The sequence below is a fragment of the Stylophora pistillata genome, chromosome 1 (genome assembly GCF_964205215.1).
Source record: "Stylophora pistillata chromosome 1, jaStyPist1.2, whole genome shotgun sequence".
In the NCBI taxonomy this organism is placed as follows: Eukaryota; Metazoa; Cnidaria; class Anthozoa; order Scleractinia; family Pocilloporidae; genus Stylophora; species Stylophora pistillata.
In genome coordinates this window covers 9,159,263-9,180,652 of record NC_142519.1, presented here as the reverse complement: position 1 = coordinate 9,180,652, position 21,390 = coordinate 9,159,263, and the positions used below count along the sequence as shown (strand labels likewise).

Genomic DNA, 21,390 nt, shown 5'->3' with positions numbered 1-21,390 from the left:
AGCCCGAGTAAACGCTCTCCTAGCGTCTAGTTTCAACAGGTAAGTCGTTAATTTTCTAACAAATAGCAATATGACTAGTAAAAGGGAATTCACTCCAGAATAAAAAAGGTGGAAAGCGCAATATAATTTTAAACAATACATCCGATAGATTGAAATCTTACAGTACTAGCTTAGCGTACTTACTTCTTTTTACGTGACGCGTGTTTGATAAAAAAAAATTCTCCTTGATGCGTGACTTAAAAGAAAAATTCAGCGTGATGTGTGATTGGAAACCCCCCTTTGCCACCCTCCGAAAGGTCTGTCCGGGATATAGCACTGATAACTAGTGCCAAATCCCCAGCAAACCTCTCTCCGGCTTGTGTCACAACGCATACACTATATCGGTCCCGTTTGGGGTGGGTTGATATTCGCCACGCCTCTATAACCATAGACGTATCACAAATGCTACTGATCTAATTCGAGGTTTGGCTACGTCGCTGTTCAAAGCAACAAAGTGCTCATAGTTAGAGTTGTGGTAAGTGCGATATTTAATTATGCTGATGTGTTAATGAGACTTCTCATCAATTTTCCAATACATATTTCAACGCCTTTATAATCGGAGCTGCTCTTGTATAGACCATTACTATATTGATTATAATACATGTACTGACACAAAATGAATTGCCAAAGAAGGAATAAATTCCCTCTTTTTTTTTTACAATTTTCTTCATATCCTAAGGAGAGAAAATCTCTTGCGCATTAAAATCGGTGCTTCTGCCGTGTTGAGTCAAATTCATTTCATTCAAACCTATCCAGCGGTGGGATAACACTCAGAACGCCAGTATGGATTCAATCCAATAGACATGCCTTATCGGTGCTAAAAAATGTCATGAGAAGTTTACAGATGTTAAACATTATGTACCTACTGTGTTTCAGTCGTGGTGTCAATTACCTTCGACAAAACAAATGTTCAGATTCAGAAAGACTGTAAACGTTGTTGGTGTTCCCAACGTAAAAAAATTGGGTAAAAAAACAGCCATTCGAAATTGAATAATTTATTTTTTGATAGGACTCGTTCATCACATGAGCAGAGATTCTTCTCATAAAATATTCGTTTGGTTCCGACTAATGTTGTTGTGTCATGGCCTTCCTTGGTAGCTTAAGGCCTTTCAATTTCGATGCAAACGCAAAGTATACACAGATCACACAGTATTGCTAAATTTCAAATTAAATCAAGGCGGGCAAATCTGTTCTGTTTGGTAACTCTATCTTGTGCGCTTAATTTATGGGGAAGATGAAGAGCGATTGATTTTTAGGTTTATAAACGGCTTTTTTTCCTCCTACAAATCTTTATACTTGGTATCCGTTGTTCTTTTCGATTCATCAATTTTTTTTTTTTTATTTTTTCACTTCTTTCTTGCAGTAACTATTTGCATCAGTTTATCTTTGTTTTGCAGAGAAAGTTTCATTTTAGTTTCTTAGCTTCGGTTTCATCAGTCATACGACTAGAATATCAAACAAGACGAACTTCTTTTGTGAAAGATTAGTAGTAAAAAAATATGTTTTGCCTGGAAAACATCTTTTCCCTCTCATGTTGCGGACTGAACAATTCAAAGGCAAAGGGCTTAATCCTCGAAATAATCTTAGGTTTTGGCAAATATTTGTCGTTAAAACTTGACTCAAACTCATCATTGTCTCCAAAACAATATGATTAACTCAACTCTAGACCTTTAGGCCCATGATCTTACTAAGTCTCCTTTTTAAATGTTATAAAAGTCACTGTAAATGTTTTTAGAGAATGAAATGTTGTGTCAATTTAACACCGTCCAGCTGATAAGTTTCGTTCTTCTCCAAAATTGTTAGCTAAAGAATATAAGGCTATTATAGGGAGAAATTGCACGTTAATCAATTCTTAAGTGTCAGAGTCTGAGAGTGAAAGAGTAAAAGCAGACACAAGATGCATGAACGGGAAATTCTGGTTTAAAAAGAACAAAGATGCCATGTTTTTTACTTAAATTACGGGGAATGTGGAAAGCGAAGTAATTCTGTATTAGGTTTTTAAAAGATTTTTTGTTTCATTGATCAAGCTTTTTGTTACACTTTTAATTGCCATTCATCTCTGTTTCGCATGCAAGGAAAGCGGCGTTATTTCAGTTTCTTCAGTACTCCTGGCTTCCTCATTCATATGATCGGAACACTAATTGAACAAGAAACACTTCCTTGTTCAAGGTAAAGCAGCAGAAATAAAGAAAACAGTAGCTTACAGTCCTTTCCCTTTTTCGCCTCCTCAAATCAGGTGCAACGGAAATCAAATTCAAGAATAAATGACGAATTCTTATGTAAAAAGAGTAGCGCCAGAATGTTGTTCAGTGCACCTCATGGACGAACTGGAAAGTCATGTCGAGTTATCTCAGACCAAAAGATTATTAACTGCAGTTTTTCATTTCTTGTCTCAGACTTTTAAGGTGACGGATATTTTCTAACCGAACGAAAGTAGCTGTCTGTTCTCGCCTTTATCTTTCTTTCTTCCGGCTTTCGGTCTCATCACTCAAATACTGAGTTAGGAAGCGCGTTTATTTTTAAAAAGGCTAGCTTATGAAAAACTATATCTAGTTACAATTATTATTTCACCGCTGTAAAAAAATTATTTCAGGTTAAAATTTAAGGAGATTCGGAGATAAAAGAGTTCTTATTTCACAAAATCTGATGATGTATGTGCAGACCTTCCAATTCGAATATATTTTTGATTTGATTGCAAAATATTTAAGGTCTGCATCATTTTCAGTAACCCTTTGAATTCGTGATCTCATCAGAAATTCTTCCTTGTAGTTCCATCACGTTACCTTGTTAGTAAATAGAGAGAACTTTTGTGTTGTATAAAAACAGCCTCAGCTGATAAGCATTCTCTCCCCTTGTTGACTGAATAATATGTTTCAGATTGGAAAGAGGACCAACACGTTTCTCACATCTGTAATTCTAAGTTGAATGTTTGAAAAAATCCGGCGGACAAAGTGCAATTTAAACCACCAAACTCTTAGCAACGATATGCGACATAATGCAGTATTTGTTGATATATCTTATGGGTAATTCCATCCTTCTTGGGTTTTTACGATGATCCCTTTTTTTTTACTGACAATTTTCTCATTCAGTCTTACACTATCTCTTTGCATTCTTGGTTAATTTGCAGGAAAAATTTGAAATCATTTTCTTGATTTTGGTGTCCTAACTATCCAGACATCTTTCCGATTTCAAAGGTGAGCAGCTAAAAATTCATCTAAGAAACGACAAGTTATGCGTTAAAATGTTTTGTTTTGAAACTTACTGATCACAGAAATGACACCCTCTGAATGATGAGTCTGTTTACCCTCACCATTTTGATTGCTGTATGGTATGTTGATATGGTAAGGAGAAACTACATGCCCATCACTTCTGTGATGATTGAACTAAGAAGATCCCGTACGTTATTTGATTAATCTTATGAGCAACTTGAGATACAATTTTTCTTTCATCTTGGGTTTTTTTTTATTTCATATTTTGATGATTTCTTCTGACCAACCGTGTAAGTAAAACGTCCTTACACCAGCTATTTGCGTTCATGTTTGTTTGTCTGGGAAAGTATCATTTCATTTTCATACTTTGTCTTTTGTTTTCATTAATCACACCATCAGGATCTGACGAAAGAGGTTATGTTCTGTTTTCAAAGGTGAGCTGTTCGTGTTTTTTAATTTCTGCATTTTATTGCTTTCATGGTTTCATTTTCAATGAATAAAATTGACTCTATCTTTTTACGGAACAAAATATTCGGAGAATTTGGTATACGAGTTACTGAAGAAACCCGCACGTAAATGAATGAAACGGAAAGATTTTCCTTCGTCTGAAAAACAAAGCGTTTTGTAAGCGGTTTAAACGCTGGGTAGTATCTTTGCCCTTCGCCCAGATTTTTGCTGCACTTAAATCAAAAAATTTTCCATGAAAATACTTGTTGGGTGACCATCGAATAAATTTAATGTTCTAATTTCCTACATCTCAAATTAAAAAAGCTAATTTCTAAAACTGACAAACCGGTTTCATTTTTATCAGACAAACGGTCATTAAAAACAACCCAAATATATTCATCTCGAAACAGTTGTAAATCGTTTAACTGTAGAATGTAATTTTTTCGTTGTCGGATTTATGTTCACAATCAAACTTGTCTCGTGAGTGAGTACACGCTAAACCACTGTCAATTTGTATTACCACAACTTCCACGTCAAATAAAACGATTCTTTCAGTGCGTGACTAAGACAAGTTGACGTGAGCAGCTTTGTCTGTACTGTTATCGACAACGGCAGATTGGCCAATCAGATTGCGACATTATTGCCAATTGTGGTAAAATTTACTTTCGAACACGCCGACTATCTGATTGGACCATCTCTACCAATCTCTAACCAAGAACCTCTTGAATTCACTGAATTAGAGATAAGAAGCTGATATTAAAAAGGACAAGCTAAAGATACTTGTAAGAGCCATGTTTACTTCGGTTCATCCTCCGGCTTCCCTACAGAGCAACTGCTAACTGTCAGTTAACACAGTTTAAGGATGCAGTTGATAGACAAGGCCATAACAGATAAGTGAAAAATAATACATGTTCACTTATTATTTTCATCGGATATATACTTCAAAGCAAAATGATTTCATCTGGTCTTAAATGCTTACTAGCTTAACAACAAAGCTAAAAAGCAAAATAACTTCCTTTACTTAGAGCATGATATCAGCAAAAAAAAAATGTTTCTAGGCAGAGGATAACTCATTGAAAGTATTTGTTATAACAGGATCCTACTTCAAGGGCTTGACATTATCAATTTACAAGCTTTTGCCGCTCTCGCCTTTGAAAAGCCTTTAAAGCATTTAAAATTTAATGCATTTTGTAGAGTGTTAGAGTGACTTGTCTGGTATTTTTGGCCAGGGTATCGTTCAAATGCGCTATTCTTATCGTTTAACTCTATATTTGACTGAAAATTCACTAAGAGATGGAATATTCAGTTTAACAACAACAAACGTATGAAACATATGTATGAACTGCGGTTATGAGACGTATATGTGAACGATCCTTCGCAGTAAAGCACTATTTGAGCAATAGTGAAAATCAGACCTGAAAAAAATTTCAGGCCTGTACGGGATTCGAACCACTGACCTCTGCGATACTAGTGCAGCGCTCTACCAATTGAGCTAACAAGCCAACTGGGAGCAGGCCATCAAATTAATTCGACATAAACCCGTAGATGATAAATCAAACAACAAACATCAACAGTTTGTTGATGAATTAAGTCAACCTCTCACCTAGCTATCGTTTTTGGATTTTTGCCTTTACCAAATAACAGATGGAAAACACGTTTAAGCCACCGAGGGCAGGTACTATTGAATTAAGAAATATAAAAAAAAACCTCGTTGATACGTTAGCGTTTGTTTTTATAATAGTGATTCATTTAGAGATATCATTTGAATCTATGACAAATTTCACTCTTTCAAGGCGGGAACAAGCCATTTATTATTATTTGCACATGGCAACGGCAGGTGCAATAACTGTTTTACTTCGTCTTATCTAAGTTTGTGACTGGGTTCAGTTGTTGCCTTTGTAAGAACTAAATTTAACAAAGATGTAAATATCCTGTGTTACAAGAAGCATGAGCTTATTGAGGTGAGTTTTTGAAAGGAGATTGATAAATCCTTTCAGTCGATTAATTGTTTCGGATAAACACCGGGTGAAAGACAAGGGGTTTGAATTTGGCTCACACACAAGCGGTAGCAATGATAAATACGAGATACCCGTGGAAGTAAATTTACAGAAGTTTGCACGCTTCATTGATAAGTACAAAGACTTCCTCAGACTTTTAATTCTCAGACTTCCAATTTTCTAATAAATATCACGAATTGAACTTAGAAATTCTCTGAAAAACTTCTATTCAACGAACTTCGCTAAACACGTACCATCGAAAAGCTTTCTCTTCTGCGCAAACTTCGCTCTCAACTAAAACTATCTCATACAAAATAAGGTTAACACGAAACATTAATATTCTAGAATACAAGATATTTCTAATAGTCACGAATTTCTCGATAGAACGTGCACCCTTCAAAAGTAAAAGCTATGCGAATTATGACAACACAATAGACAAGACAATCAGGGTCCGCCCAGCCGTTTATTGTCTTGTAAATCGTTCTTCTCTCAATATTTTTGATGTATCAAAACTGAGTTTTCAAGTTAATTACCTTGTCCATTTCACTCGCAGGAGCTGGTCAATTTTGAGAAACAAACCAAACACTTTAAGGCAGGCTTAGGTAAGACGTATAAATAACTCAGAAACCAGAAAAATAGTTTAATGACCAAACATATATAGTCAAATGGTCACGACTCACACCCTTGTAGCACGCAGGCTCAAAGTAACCAAGTTTCTTTTCTTAGTCTATCATGCAAATGACCAACCCTCACTTTAAATGTTCCCAGTTATTGACCGGTACGTAGTAAATAAGCACAACGCTCGTTGTGTTATTTTCATTTTGCGATAAGCAAGTTTTAAGTTAAGAGCAAACGGATTTCCTTCCTCAATACATAATGAACAAATTTAGGGATTAAGATTGCCGAATTCAAGAACCAGCCTGTAAATCATTACCAGGCTTTGTAGACCTCAAACATCTGATTGATGTATTTGGTACACGGTATTCGTCTCATATTACTAGCGTTTCCACACCAGATCAATTACTCTGCCTTGACGTAAATTCACGAAAAAGACGGCTTCACCTCTCTGTAAAATGGGAAATGCTGGTTATTCTCTGATTAAAGTGATTGTATTTTCCGTTTCCATTGTCAATTGTTTCTGTTTGATTGACAGGAGTTCGCTAATTTTCTGCAAAGACTATTTACTTGAACGGAAATTCGACTCAAAACTTCCTATTAAATTTGAGCCACTTGTCCGGGTAGTAGCAATAAAATCTAATGAACGTCACGCTTATTTGCATGTGCGTTTATCTTATCCGAACTAATATTTCATAACGTGAAAGCTTTAATTTTACACCTCACCTGAGATGCCTATATGTCAACCGGGCAACGCAAACAGCAGCAACCGAACAATGCTAGGAGAAACAAACTGAGTAAAAGTACGACCAAACGAGGAGCAGGGAGAAGTAGAACCAGCAGACAAAGTGCATGCGTGCTTTCAATCCCCAATATTTCATTTATACTCGTTGGATTTTTTGGTTTAAAATTGGGGTTTATAAAGGTAAGTTTTCTGGTCTAGTATACGTATAAACTAGCGATCGTTAAATTCAGGAATTCATTTTCTATGATGGCCTGGTAAAATTGGCAATCTAAGGTAACGTCGCACAACTATAGAGTCAACTAATTTCCAGATTACGTCCAAATACGAAAAATAACCATGCAAGCTGACGTTCTTTTTACATTTTAAAGCCTGACCTGCCACGTTTAAAGAATGAAGAGAATTCGACAAGGTTCTTCTTCTAAAGACTCCTTTAAAAGCTTAATTGCATTGCGTTTCAGATTGACTATATAAGAAAGCAATATTTTTAAAGGTTGAAACAGAGCTGTCATCAATATATATTATTTGCGAAAATATGTTTTTCTGACGTAAACGCGGATCGCTTTTCTCTAAGAGATGACATCAAAAACATCTGTCCCTCATTATACACTTTCCTCAAATTTGTGTTCAAGTCTGCTTTTTTTTTGTTTGACTTTGAATTTCATCACATCTTCTACACCTAAATTTCTAGAATGAAATTCAATAATTTATAAGTTGCAAATAAGTACATGACGTTTTCGGTGCGGTACTCCATGGGAGAAATTAGAATTTTTACCTTTTTTCAAACACCTCGTTGGTCTCCCAACGCCATCAAACAAACCTATTAAATTAGCAAAGAAGATTTAGGCTGTCAATCAAAAGTTTAAATCGGAACGAAAGGTAGGATATTATTTTTAAAAATATAATATTCGGTGGGTAAAAGCTTCCAAATTAGATAGATAACTCTTTTTTCCGATAACACTAATGATGAACCTTTCAAAATACATGAGGTATAATTTATCTACAGGCATTTTTGAAGAAAGCAAACTCTTACGAGTGTAGCAAATTTAGAAGCCTTCGGCAATACATCTTTTTTTGGCTGAGCCCTTGGGTTTACTCACCATTGGCTGAAACGATACTCGATTCGATGCCCGAGTTGTTGTGATGTCTATTTATTAATTAACGCATTAGTGGTCATGGAAAAGCATTAAAACTTTACATAAATGTTTCCTTGAAAGTTTTTCCATTACTCCCTCCGACAAGTCTACATCTTGTTTGGGTACCCGGTACGCTCTTGGGCTGAAAGAGATGCATCGTAAGTAACTACTAGAGTCTCCCAGAAAGAAAGCTTTGAGCACAATCTTTCCATAAAGTTGTTTGTAATTGGTAGAACAAAGAAATCGGGCGGAGAAGATTATACGGAAAGGAGAAGAAGGAAAAACAACAACTATTTCATTCTACAGAAAGTCAATGATGGTTATGGCTACATGATATGCTTATGACGTCATCAGAATTTTCGCATTCAAACAGCCTATACCACCACTTTTTTTTTCCACTTATTTTCGACCATAAACGAGTTTATTTCAGCCCTCCGGAACAGTCACAACAACCCATTTTTGACGCAGTTGATAAGAGGCAAGGACTCACGAATCATTTTCCCGCTTAAGCAATATTAAAACGTTTCCTGTGGGAGTATTTTGATCCCTTATGAGAAAGCGTACATGACACGAACGTTTTTGTGAAGTTATAAACTGTACGTGAAAGGAAACGGGTGGTAAAATTCGGATTTCCACACCGCCTTATCCCAAGAAACCTGTTTGTGATCGGAAATTAATATTCATAAACTCTGAAAATTGTAGCAAAGCAAATAATCAATTTTCTGCTCAGAGTTTGATATAATATTGAGAGGGCTATAGACACTTTAAGTGCTTTTGATCTTGATTGTGCTTTGACTTCGATAATAACTTTCTCTTTTAGCAACTCGGGTATATATTTCACAGCGTCTGATGTTCTACTTTAAATACTCCATTGATAACAAAACTACTACTGCCATAACTCAAGAATCACACAATTTTACCCGCGTCAATCCTAACTTTATAAAGCAACGCCAATTTCCATTAGAGGAGTCTTGGAGCGCAGGTGAGTCATGCAAATGCGGCCGCTGCACGAAAAAATGGATTTTCACCATATTTGCTCAGTGCAAATCTAAAAAAATTTGGTGCAAACATATAGCAAATATAAAGCGAGGGTGGTAAATGCCACATTTGCCCATACATTTGCACCGGGTACCAAATGTATGAGCAAATGTGGCATTTACCACCATTGCTCTGTATTTGCTATATATGTTTGCACCAAATTTGCCCAGATTTGCACTGCGCAAATATGATGTAAATCCGTTTTTTCGTGCAGAACTGATTGGCTGTCATTACAAAAGATACCCAGTAAGATCGTTAGAATAAAACCAGGCGAACTCCATAATTCACCTTAATGATCTCTGCTTTTATGAAAGCCGGCTAGCCTTAGATGCACTTGGGTCTGATTATAAATAATTTATCTGTTTTGTTTTGTCTAAACCTTTAATTTCCCACTCACGAGAACTACTGTGTGGTGGATGTCCTCCCCTGCGGTGGGATGGGTGGGTGTTCACAGGGCCCCATTTAAACTAGCTATCTGCTAAACTGGGCTACCCTGTATAAATATTCGTAAATACATAAATACATAACTGTGGGAACTACGATGTGACACAGCAAATCACATCAATGACTAAACTCAACGTTTTGACTCTGTATGCCGTCGTAGAAACTTCTTAACAGCTCGTACTTAAATTCATGGACAAACAGAACGCATTTTACAGCTTCCATATTATTTCAAGTATAAATTTTTTCCAGTTGAAAAAACTCTTCGAAAAAATATCATTTCCCTTTCCGTGCACGTAAAGCAAGTGCCAAGGAGCATGGCAGCCGCTAAAATCAGGTTATTTTTGATTTTCCAGCTCTTAACTGGATATTGCCTACCGATATTTCCACGACTTTTTCGACATGTGTGGGGTTGAAATTTTAACCATGATTCAAAATTTAAAATGTGTGAACATGCATATTTGTGTACTTGTTGATAGAAAATTCGTGATACTATTGAGAATAGCTTTCAATTTCGCAAAAACCATTACTGATGATTAAGTAATATTAGTATCGAATGTATTGACAAGGTCTTTCTGTCTCGTCTAGAAAATTCTATATTATACACCGAATGCAAATATGGAGTCCAATTTGAATTGCCATTGTTCTGGAATGAGTAGCCTCTCACACATGTAATAATCCTTTTGTGTTTCCACGTGAAGACGAGGCTAGTCAGTCCAGAACAATGGCAATTCAAATTGGACGCCATATTTGCATTCGGTGTATTAGCATAGTCAGTTTCCTGTTGGCCATCATGCGACGACCTCTTCCGCAAAAACGAAGGGGGCTGAGCATACGTGATTTGATATAAAACAGGAAACAAACAGGGATCTATAATTAAAAATGAGAGGGTATACTTTTTATTTATCGACATGGCGTTAATTAAAAGACCTAAAGGAGTAATATATAGACAGCTTCCACTTTCCACTTAATCCAGGGAGATACATAAGCATGACATCTTCGCTTCTCGAAACGTATTTTTCAAATGGCCATGAGATCCTTCATCTACTGTAACTTATAAAAATTTGCGTAGCATTCTTTCCTGGTTTAGCGCCGAAAAAGTGTTTACTGTTTCAATTCATTGGAAGATGAAACTATTATAATCCATACCAAATGATAGTGTGGATTAAACATATTTTATACTTTTGGGAGCTTTCCAAAAGACGATTTTATTGTGTTGATGAAATATCGTCGACAAACCTATCCGGCGCACATGCATACGTTTGCCTAACGAGCACTGGTGAGAATTGTTCAGTTATTTACTCATAAAATGAATGTTTAATTAATCAATATGTGTTGTCTTTTAACCACGCAGGCGGTGTAAACTAAAATCACGTTTTGATTGGAAGAAAGCATTCATAAATCTCTCGACAGTCTACAAGAAAAACGCGTCGTTTCTTAAGTCGAGACCAACTGTAATGGCCAGGAAGAGACTCGGGTTTTTTTTGCTTCTACCCCTAATCTTTTCACAATGTAAAGCTAAAGAAACACTTTACATCGGAGGACTGTTTGGTATCGACACAAGTCGCGGTGGATGGAACTCGGCAGGAATCATTCCCGCCGTTCAGATGGCTATCGACGAAATAAACAACAACAACGAGGTTCTTAAGGATTATCACCTAAAACTTTTGATCAAGGATTCTGAGGTTGGTAGACTTTAAAGGAGACAACTTCATTCAGAGAAACCATAAGAAGCTTTTTAAATTCAAATCCTTTGTTAATAATGATAGGTTTTTTTCTCTGAATGAGCCTCTGTTTCGCAATCTGAATCCTTAAAACAGTTCACAAATTATTGTAATAATCCGATGTAGTGAAGTAACCTTTAAATTTATGGAAGAAACTTTTTCCACTTTGTTCCTCTGAGAGTAAGGTATAAAAATAATGTATGCACAAGAATAAGCAGTTCGTTTACACATTTCGAGATGTTCGTGGCACCCAAGGAAACAGTTCATGTATTCATGTCCCAACACCTACACAAGTATTGTTAGCACAGCTTGGACTGAAACTTCACTTGATGTTTGCGTAACCATTTGCAATTAGGCATCAACGAACATTTCTACGTGCCAAGGTCATTCTTGTTTATAATTTTGATCGGCACTGCAACGCAAAAGTGCCTATTTTCGCGATCACTTCGAAAAATTCAATTTCAGTCTAGGAAAGTTCGTTTAGTCAGTTTAACACTCTACTTGAACAACCAACGTCCGGAAAAGCAAGGGATTTGAAGAATCTTTAAATCAATGAGTTTGTCATATTAATTAAGGTTCACTAGTAATTGATCATGAAATGACACTTTTAACTTCCATAATCGATTTAGGGGTAGATCAGATTAATTTCAGCATTGATTTGGACTTTGAATATTTTGAACGTAACACTCAGTGCAATGTTGGCGAGGCTGTCCGCAGAACTTTGGAGTACATATCATCTGGGAAACCCAAAATCATGTTTCTAGGCCCTGGATGCTCTAAAGCTGCAATGCCAGTGGCGGAGGCCATTCACTACTGGAACATTGTACAGGTAAGTGCTCACATCTGCAATGTTAAGATCAGGATTAACCACATGACTGACATTTTTAATGGCGCTGGGGAAAAATAAAGATCATTGAATGAAAGATTACGACAGCTCGTTATCGGAACAATAAATCATGCTCTCTAACTGGTTTTCATTAATTAACAGGTTTTTGACGAATATTTTACAACTTGCAATTAGCGATATAAGAGTACAAACCTGTTGAGAACTTAACTTGGAAAGAAACCTTTTTTCCTCGGAATTGTTTTCAAATGAAAGTAAATCGACACAACGTAGGGTTTTTTCTTTCTAAATAAACCTTTCGTTAAGAATACAAAAATCTATAAGACTAGTGAAACTATCCATAACGATTCCTGTCTTCAATAAAGAACGTAAAATAAATAAAAGGTGATTCAAAAAACACATAATGAACAAGAAACAAACAAAACTGAGAAAAAAAGCAGAAGCTTTATTTAAATTTTATTCTTCCTTAGATTGGCTTCTCAAATTCTTCCCCGTTACTATCGTCAAAAGACGTGTTTCCCCTTTACTTTCGAATCAACCCCTCAGAGACGTTCTCCAATCTGGGGCGAATTGCGATTCTCAGACGATTCAACTGGAAGAAAGTTGCCATCCTACAACAAAACAACGACGTTTTCACGGGAATCAGTAACTCTCTAGTTGATTTGCTGAGCGCTGCTAATCTAACCGTCCTTGCCTACGAGAGTTACAAAGATCATCCAAAGTTCGCCATAGAGAACCTGAAGGTAAACTATCGAAAGTTTCGTTCTGTTTTCACAAGTCACTTCACTGCTCGGCGATCAAACAATGAACCCTTTATTCCCATGGTCCCTTTGGAATGAATATCATATCGATTTATTGAAGACGATAAAGAAATTCACTCTGATAATCTTGGTAATTTTATGTAAGTGAGGTTATTTTTGTCGACTTTCAATTCCTCAGCGGGTTATAGCATCAAGTTTACACAACTGTTGTTTTGCATCCTCAGAAGAAAGATGTCCGTATCATCTTTGCGTTTTTCTATCCAGATCAGCATTATGTCACATTTTGTGAGGTAAGGGCTTAAAGTAAGAAAATGTTATCACCAATTAAACGATCGCCAGTATGGAAAGAACCCATACTTTCATTTACGATGTAGCCAGAAGGGAGGCATGCCATGATGAACGAGTGATCATGAATGACTGAAAAAGAAAAGAATGGCAAACTTAAAATGAACTGGAGGGTCTGACAGACTCTGTGTAACAGAATTAAGGTCTAGTTGCAAGATTATAAAATGTTCACGCATACCTTAACGCTGAAACACAAAATACGACTATTACAACGTAATTACATTAAACTTGTCAAACATTGATAACCGTTTCACGCGTAAATCTTGAACTATTTTCTGCGTCTGAATTACAATCTACAGGCCTTTAAGCAAGGTATGTATGGACCGAAATATGTGTGGATTTTGATCTCTGGTCGAAATCAGGACAATTGGTGGAAAATACAAAGTCCTCTTGTGGATTGTACTCCGGAGGAAGTACGAAAAGGCCTAAGTAACAACATCGGAACTGGAGAAATAAAACTCAGTCCTCTCTCGGGACCAACAAAATTTGGAAAGGTATCTAACATAAGACATAGTCAAATCGTCGCCTCTCACTCTTTCAGTTGAGGGAACCCCAGAAACAGGCGATTATTTCACGTTTTTTTAGAATATGTACACTGATCAGTTGACGACAAATCTTCCAAACCAGAGGAAAGCTTTGACCTTCTTATAACTTTAAATTTTTTCATTGTTCAGTTATATGACCAAGACTTTACTCCTACCCACGTTAAAATAATTCTTTAACGAGAAGTCTCTATTTGAACTTTTTGATCTGAACAGAAACCTCACATAGAGTTTAAACTAAGTTTATTTCGTTGAACCCTCGAGATTTTACTGAACAGCTTATCTAGGTGTTTGTAGTAGTGGTTGAAAATTATCATGATTAACGAGTATGAGGTTTTGTGTTAAAGCAAATTAACTAGATATCTCCTCGTGCAGTCATTTTTTGTCAATTTTCCCAGACGCCCCAAGAACTCTACGCTGATTATCTACAACGCCTCAGCAACTCGGGATATTCAGAAAATACGTTTGCTTCTTATGGATACGACGCGGCCTGGGCATGCGCACTGACTCTCAACGCATCGATTGATGTCTTGGAAAAACAGAACTTCAAACTGAATGAATTCAACTACAGCCTTCCTAACGTGAGCAAAGTCTTTGTCGACATAATGAAGAGAATGTCATTCGCTGGAATGACAGTAAGTTGCACTCAATCTCGATGGCTATGTTAACAATGTGTGGTTGCTGTTTTGAAGGAAAAGCCTCTCTATATATTATCGGATCTCAAATCTTCAATTTATTTGTAGGGTCAGGTGAAGTTCGACAGCAATCATGACCGTATAACAAAACTGGAGGTCCGACAAATACAAGGCAAGTACTGACTCTGTGACAAAAATGTTGACGCCCGTTCTCTTATCACGCCCTGTTAGATGTCTTTGGTAGTTCCTTAATATCTGATCTTTTGATCTTTTAAAAGCTGAGTTTGTCTCGTCTTGTAGGAAACACCGAACGCAGAGTTGCTTTCTACGACATGGAAAATGACACTTATGAAGAGGATAACAATAGTAATTACTTGTGGGACGGTAAAATTCATTTTACACATGCATTTCCCCAGGAGCCCATTGCTTGGCCCCTTGTTACCTTTCTAACTAAAACTAAGTGTTTTCTTCTTGAGAATCTTTTTCATTGAACTCAAAACTTTAATTAGTTCTTCAAGGAGAAAAATGGTATTGAAAATGCAAAGTGTCATCCGCGCTAAGACCTTTCTTAATACATCATCTACAGAGAAAACAACATTTCTATCTTTTATCTTAGCGAAGGAAGAGAGGTGACACACTACGATCACGTGATTATATGTGTCATTATCTAGTTTGATAGATGGATGTACAAAAACCTTACCTTCCGATCCAGATATGCCGTGCCCCTCTTTCTCATCAGAGTGATTAAAATATATTCCTTTTTTTTTTGGCATGTTAAGGTGGCAAAGTCCCCGTCGATGGTCTAAGAATAAAAGAAAAGCTGGAAGGAGTTGATTCAGGGGTGTTGTGGTTTGTTATCGTTGTATCAATTCTCGGAGTTCTGATGGCCATCGGATTCCTCATATTCAATGTATACAACCAAAATATCAGGTACCTGTCTCATAGTTTTTTTTTTTTAGATGAGTAGATTCCCAGGTCAGCTTAAAAAAATACATTTATTTATTTATCTATTTATTTATTTGAGGATTTGTACCAAGTACAGGAGCAGAAACAATAGGACATCGGTCCCCTACGAGGTTTAAGCTCCAACCAACCCACCCATCCCACCCCAGGGGAGGACATCCATCACACAGTAATCTCGTGTGTGGGAAATTAACGTCTCCTACCCCTAACCCTACAGGAGACGGGACCTCCATTTATTCGTCCCTATCCGAGAAGACTAGAATATCTAACCATTTCTTGATGTTATAGAAAGGTAGCATATTCTTCTCAATTATTTTAAGACTTTGAGTGTAGGTCTGGCCGGGGCTCGAACCCTCGACCTTCCGCACAACAGTCCAGCGCTCTATCCATTGAGCTAACCGGGAGGCGGTTTTCACTGGTATTGTCTGTCATGTTTCACCAAAGAAATTACCCACGTGTTTACAATTTATACAACCTACTCTTGAAGATATTTGCAAATGCAACTTCATTTAGATGGTGCTTATTCGATACTTTATCCTGGTAGATAAATCATGGTTAATCAGGGAGCCTTACAAGGAAGTTCCCTAAACTAGACACGTTACAAAAAAAGAAAGGGTATACAGCTAACAATTTTCAGTGCCAAGCCATAATATTGCCGTGAGGAGCTAGATCACAGTAGAAATGAGATGGCTTTCCCCTTGAATAAATGAGTGCCTTTATGGGGTATTGAGCACTTAAAAGTGATGAGAGATTTAGTGAAACCTGAAAGCAACTTTACCCAGCGCCCCCGACGCCCGAGTTTATAAGAGAGACTGTAAGAGTGACTGCCATCTAATTTCTCTTAAGAACCCCCTCCCCCCCCCCCCCCACCTTAAACCACACATTAAGGTCACGAGAATAATTAACAACTATTCACCGAAGTGGAGGTGGTTAGCGGTGGATATTTACCGAGCCGCGAAGCGGCGAGGTAAATATCCACCGCTAACCACCGACACTGAGGTGAATAATTGTTTTAGTAGACACTAAAACAGTGAGATAATATACACCACCGTCGTTAATTTGAGTGATTTCTTCGCTTGTCACGGATGCAAACCGGGACGCCATTTTTTCCCGAGTTGCTCGGAGGTAAATAGCAAAGGATATACGGAGTTTGACTAGCCAATCAGAGTGCGCCTTCAACGCCATCCACTGTTTTAGTATATACTAAAAGAAATTATTACCAACTAAAGAAGCTCTTCATTGTTAAACAGATTCTCCTGGTTAGCACCTTTGGAAATGTAGGGAGAACGGCATGGGAAATAAAGACATACAGATGTTTTGAAAGGTGTAAAAGGTTGATATTGTGGCACAGAGCAGGCTCAACAATTAATATAGCAGGAAAAAGGAAGCTGGACCATTATCTAGACTTAAGAGTCATCGATAAAATTGTTTTGCTTTATTTTTCTCCCTTCCTTAGGTACATTAAAATGTCGTCACCTAATCTTAATAACCTGATTATAGTCGGTTGCATACATGTCTATGTGGCGGGTGTATTGTTTGGCTTAAACAAAGAACAAGCAAGTTATTTGTGCCAGGTAAATACGTTTTTCTTCCTCAAAATAATCAACCAGGTCTTGATTTTTGGCCATGGGAGATTGCAGTTCTTGGTTTATCACAATTTCATCAGTAGACCACAATATCTGAGCTTCGTATTGTAAACCTAGCCACGGTTTTTCGAAGGTTGGATAGTCATAATCAGTGAATAAATCCCTATCCGGTTGACAACGTACTAAGTTTTGCTATCACTTATTTTGTGGACAGCGATTTATCCAACTCTATACAACTGGGCCCTGATCTTTATCGTGGAATCAGTTAACAAAGCAGTTCCTGGAGGCACTTTTTTGTAATGCACCAATGAAATGTTCTAGAAGAGGAGTATTTTATCGACTATACCATCTCACATCATTTGAACTTAGGGAGATGTAGGAGAGCTAAACAAAGATGGTGGACTGAACTTTCTCATGGACATATCAAACTTTGCCTATTGTTATGGTTTGACCGTTTGAAGACAATGGCTGTATTGTTCGTTATCCTCTGGCACCTTTTCATCGGATGGATTAAATCGCACTCAGCAAGAATCGAGTTCAGGCGATAATTTTTTCGGTAGAGGAGCTTTTGTCTAAGGGTGGCATCTTTAGGCAAAACTGTAGCTCAAGAGGTTTGAAGACAAAATTTGGGCTGGGGGGGAGGGAAAGGTGTTTGATTGCCACTGAACAAAGGATCGTGCTGACTTCAAAGTCTAGGTTGTTAGGACCTGAGTTAAACAGTTAATAAAAAAGTATTAATCGGAACTATTTTATCCTCAGTTGGAGTTATGGATTGTCGTGATTGGATTCAGCTTAGGCTTTGGAGCGATGTTGAGCAAAACCTGGAGAGTTCATGTAATATTTCTCAATACTAAAACTGCGAAAAGGGTTAGTCTGTACTGAACACATTCTTCTAAGGTTTGCTCTTAATCTAGCGTTTTGACAGCATCTTATATTAGTTATTTCTATTGTTATCTTTGCAAGACAAGCTTTTTACTTGTTCCAGGTTTATTTTTTGTTTTTCTGATTATCAAATGCCATTTCACCTAATTGCCCTTAGGACAACTGAGCTACCGAGGATTGAATAACGATAAACTTTGAACGTTGCACATAGATGCAATGATTTTTACAGCTTACGAAGACAGACAGAGAGAGAAAAATAACGTAAAAGCAAATGGATGAGTAGGATAAATAATAAACAATGAAAAACAGTCAGCCACAGGTTCAGATGGATAGAAAGATAGATACATAGATGATTGATGGATAGATAGATGCAACTGTAAGATAGCGAAATCTTCATTTCCAAAGATGCTCAAAAGTGATTTGTTCTCAATAATTTCCCGTCAGGTTATCATACGGGACCGTCAGTTGTTTGGCATGGTTGCTGTTCTTCTTTTAATCGATTTCATAATTCTCGTCACGTGGCAGATTGTCGACCCAGTGACAAGCAAAGTGGAAAACTTGACGTTGCAGGTAAAGGGCAAAACTTTTAATCAGTTCGTGAAATTTTGATAGCTTTTATTCGCCTCTCTAGAGGGACCTCTTAAGGTATGTGAGCAGGATGGTAAAAATCGTTGCCATTCCAAAAACCTAAGTTTTTTTGTTATTATATATATTTTCTGCACGAATGGAATGGATAGACTCTCTTTTACCGATTCCTGGAAAATTTAAGACGGCAAAAGACGTTTTGGCCGGCTAATATAGCACTTAATAGTGCACACAAATCTTCTAAAAGTCGTGGAATGTTAAGAGTTCGTTTTGGCTAAAGTACCTTGAAACTTTTCAAATAACATTCTTATTGTTCCTACAGGTATCACTGGAAGATGACACTGGCATACAACCGTACATAACCATGTGTACCTGCGATAACATAACGATTTGGCTAGCTTGCATTTATGTGCATAAAGGTAATAATGAGAGAATCTCAAGAAGTTGACGGAAGACCCCCACGTATCTTGCATTGTGATTCTGGGGATTCGTTAATCAAAGCTTATTTGGAGAGTGATGTGTGTTTGTCTGGGAGATGATCAGTGTAAGACACTGATCCTCAAAAAATCCCTCTTTACACTTCAGAGGATATTAGCTTCTACAGTCATGCGCAGTAAACACACCAAACAATTTTCTTCCCGGGACCAGACGATTTTATTGTCTGTCGTTTCTTCAAGGAGCTAAAGTTGGACAAAATAAAGTTAAATAAAGTTATTCGAGTGTTAACACCCATGCAAATTTGCATCTAGCACGCAATGTGAGGCATGTTAGCAACTGCTCATAAATGGAATCACTAATCTATTAAATATACCGATTCACTGAGATTTATCTCATCACTAGATTAGAGGACAACCGCAAAAAATAAGGACATTGTATACGGCGAACCAACTCGTACTAATTATTTACTAATCAACGTGAAGTTCACCTCATTGTTTTCTCTGTTTAGGCCTGTTGTTATTATTTGGAGCCTATTTGGCTTGGGAAACCCGCAAAGTGCATATTCCCGCTTTAAATGACAGCAAGCTGATTGGCTTGTCCGTCTATAACGTCATCATTCCTTGTATCCTCGTCATTCCTATTCTTGGTGTTGTCGCTGACCGACCTACTGTCCAGTTTGGGTTGTCCTCGTTCCTTACCATCTTCTGTACTTCATTTACTTTGGGTCTTGTTTTCGTTCCAAAGGTTAGTTTAATAATTGTTGAGAACTAAGCTTCAAGTTTTGCCATGATGAACACGTTTGCTTCTTTCGCCAATTTGCACAACTGAGAAACATATATAGGAAATTAAACATCCCTATGGGTAAGTTTTCGTGTCGTCTTTAGTGCGTGACACAAGCGAAATATAATTTGTTCCATAATCGTCGAGGCCTCAACTGTATGTGCTCACAGTGATGCTCAGCGAAGCTGGGCAAAATTGTACTATTGCCCGGCATGATAATGACGTTTATTTTTTAAAACTTGAGACTTAAGTAATATGGTTTGTTTATTGCAGATAATGTTTTTAAGAACCGCAGACGGTAACAGTGTTTCAACCGCCACCGGTTTAACCATAGAAGGTGGACAAATGTCCACAAAGGTGAAAATACAACTAGCAAAAATAGACAAAGTAAAGTAATCCCTTTAATCTTCTTTCTGTTCAGGTAAATAAAGTAGACACGAACAATGAAAGCATTTATTTTTAGGCATTTTTAATACTATGGCGTGCCGCTTCTAAGATACAAAAATGTTGTTAGTGGAAGCAAAACCTTGTTCGCACGTGGAATAACATGAACGAACCGTACAAGAGATGATTGTTTGCTTTCTTTTTTTCTCATTTCATTTATTGCGATCACCTCGGTCCAAAGGAAAAGTTCCTTTTTTTTTTTACTGACAGTGTCGTGCTTTTTAGGTGGAACCAAAACATGCTTCCAAAGCAAGCGAGGAGGACGCAAGAGAAACAGAAGAATGACTTATCATGTGAGAGTTAAGAGAAACAAGAGTCTTAGAACAGTATAAAAAATCATGTTTGACTCAATAGCAGTTGCTATTCTTCGTGAAAAATGTTTCTTGGAAAATTTCTTAAAATGAGCTGAGTTAAGAATTTCTCTTGCTTCAAGAAGTGCATGGGAGAAAAGAAATGATAAGTCTTGGTGCCTGACACTTGTTTAACTCTCGTAAGAAATTTAAGCTGTATTAAATTAAAGCGCTAAGCAGCGGAAACAAGCCAACAAAACAAAAATGTTTCATTGATTATCTCTTGTTTCATTTGGAGACATGGTAATACTTTCATAGACTACTACGACTTTAGAATAGAATACTACGATAATAACCAGTCGAGTGCAATACTGGAAGAGGTTCGTATTCACCCAGGACTTGCAGATGCCACTGTTAAAGTCTACTGAAGACTAAAAAATCAACTATTCTGAGCAAAAGACAAATTATTTCTTAAAATGAAGGGGAAGCTTCCCTTCCATTGTAAAAAGACCCTAAACTTAACGAGGAATGTAAAGTAGAAGTACCAATGCAGTCTTTCAAAGCAGATTTTGTATTATGTATTTATCAATTGTCCATTAGGATGTTTGGAAATAAAGTCATATTCCTCAACATCCGCGTCTCTTATCTTTCCTACTAAGACTAACCCAATCCTTCATTATTTAATGTAATCTTTTCTCCATTCTCCCCACAAGCGTATTTAGAAATAAGGAGCGAACTATAACGCAAGGATAATCGATTAGAGAGATGTGATTCTTCTGAAAGTAACAAAATAAAGAGCAAGCTGTATTGAGCAGAAAGATTCAAACTGGTGATAAAGGGCCGGCCCGTTATTAACACCTTTAGCTAGTAATTAAATTGTACAAAAAAATGTTTGTTTACGTTCCAA

The 21,390-nt window shown here is 37.1% G+C and overlaps 1 protein-coding gene across 1 annotated transcript; it reads left to right on the top strand.

The window, feature by feature from the left end:
- The first annotated feature begins 385 nt into the window (after nucleotides 1-385).
- LOC111326743 (gamma-aminobutyric acid type B receptor subunit 1) lies at nucleotides 386-21,113 on the top strand. Its single transcript, XM_088734571.1, has 20 exons — nucleotides 386-514; nucleotides 3,167-3,233; nucleotides 3,648-3,682; nucleotides 6,246-9,167; nucleotides 11,019-11,349; nucleotides 12,080-12,217; nucleotides 12,703-12,975; nucleotides 13,218-13,283; nucleotides 13,638-13,832; nucleotides 14,279-14,515; nucleotides 14,624-14,687; nucleotides 14,816-14,899; nucleotides 15,295-15,449; nucleotides 16,939-17,052; nucleotides 17,824-17,931; nucleotides 18,391-18,516; nucleotides 18,854-18,950; nucleotides 19,478-19,713; nucleotides 20,023-20,106; nucleotides 20,419-21,113. Exons 5-20 carry the CDS (start codon nucleotides 11,122-11,124, stop codon nucleotides 20,476-20,478), a joined length of 2,265 nt encoding a protein of 754 aa, XP_088590697.1. The 5' UTR covers nucleotides 386-514; nucleotides 3,167-3,233; nucleotides 3,648-3,682; nucleotides 6,246-9,167; nucleotides 11,019-11,121; the 3' UTR covers nucleotides 20,479-21,113.
- Nucleotides 21,114-21,390: the final 277 nt, after the last annotated feature.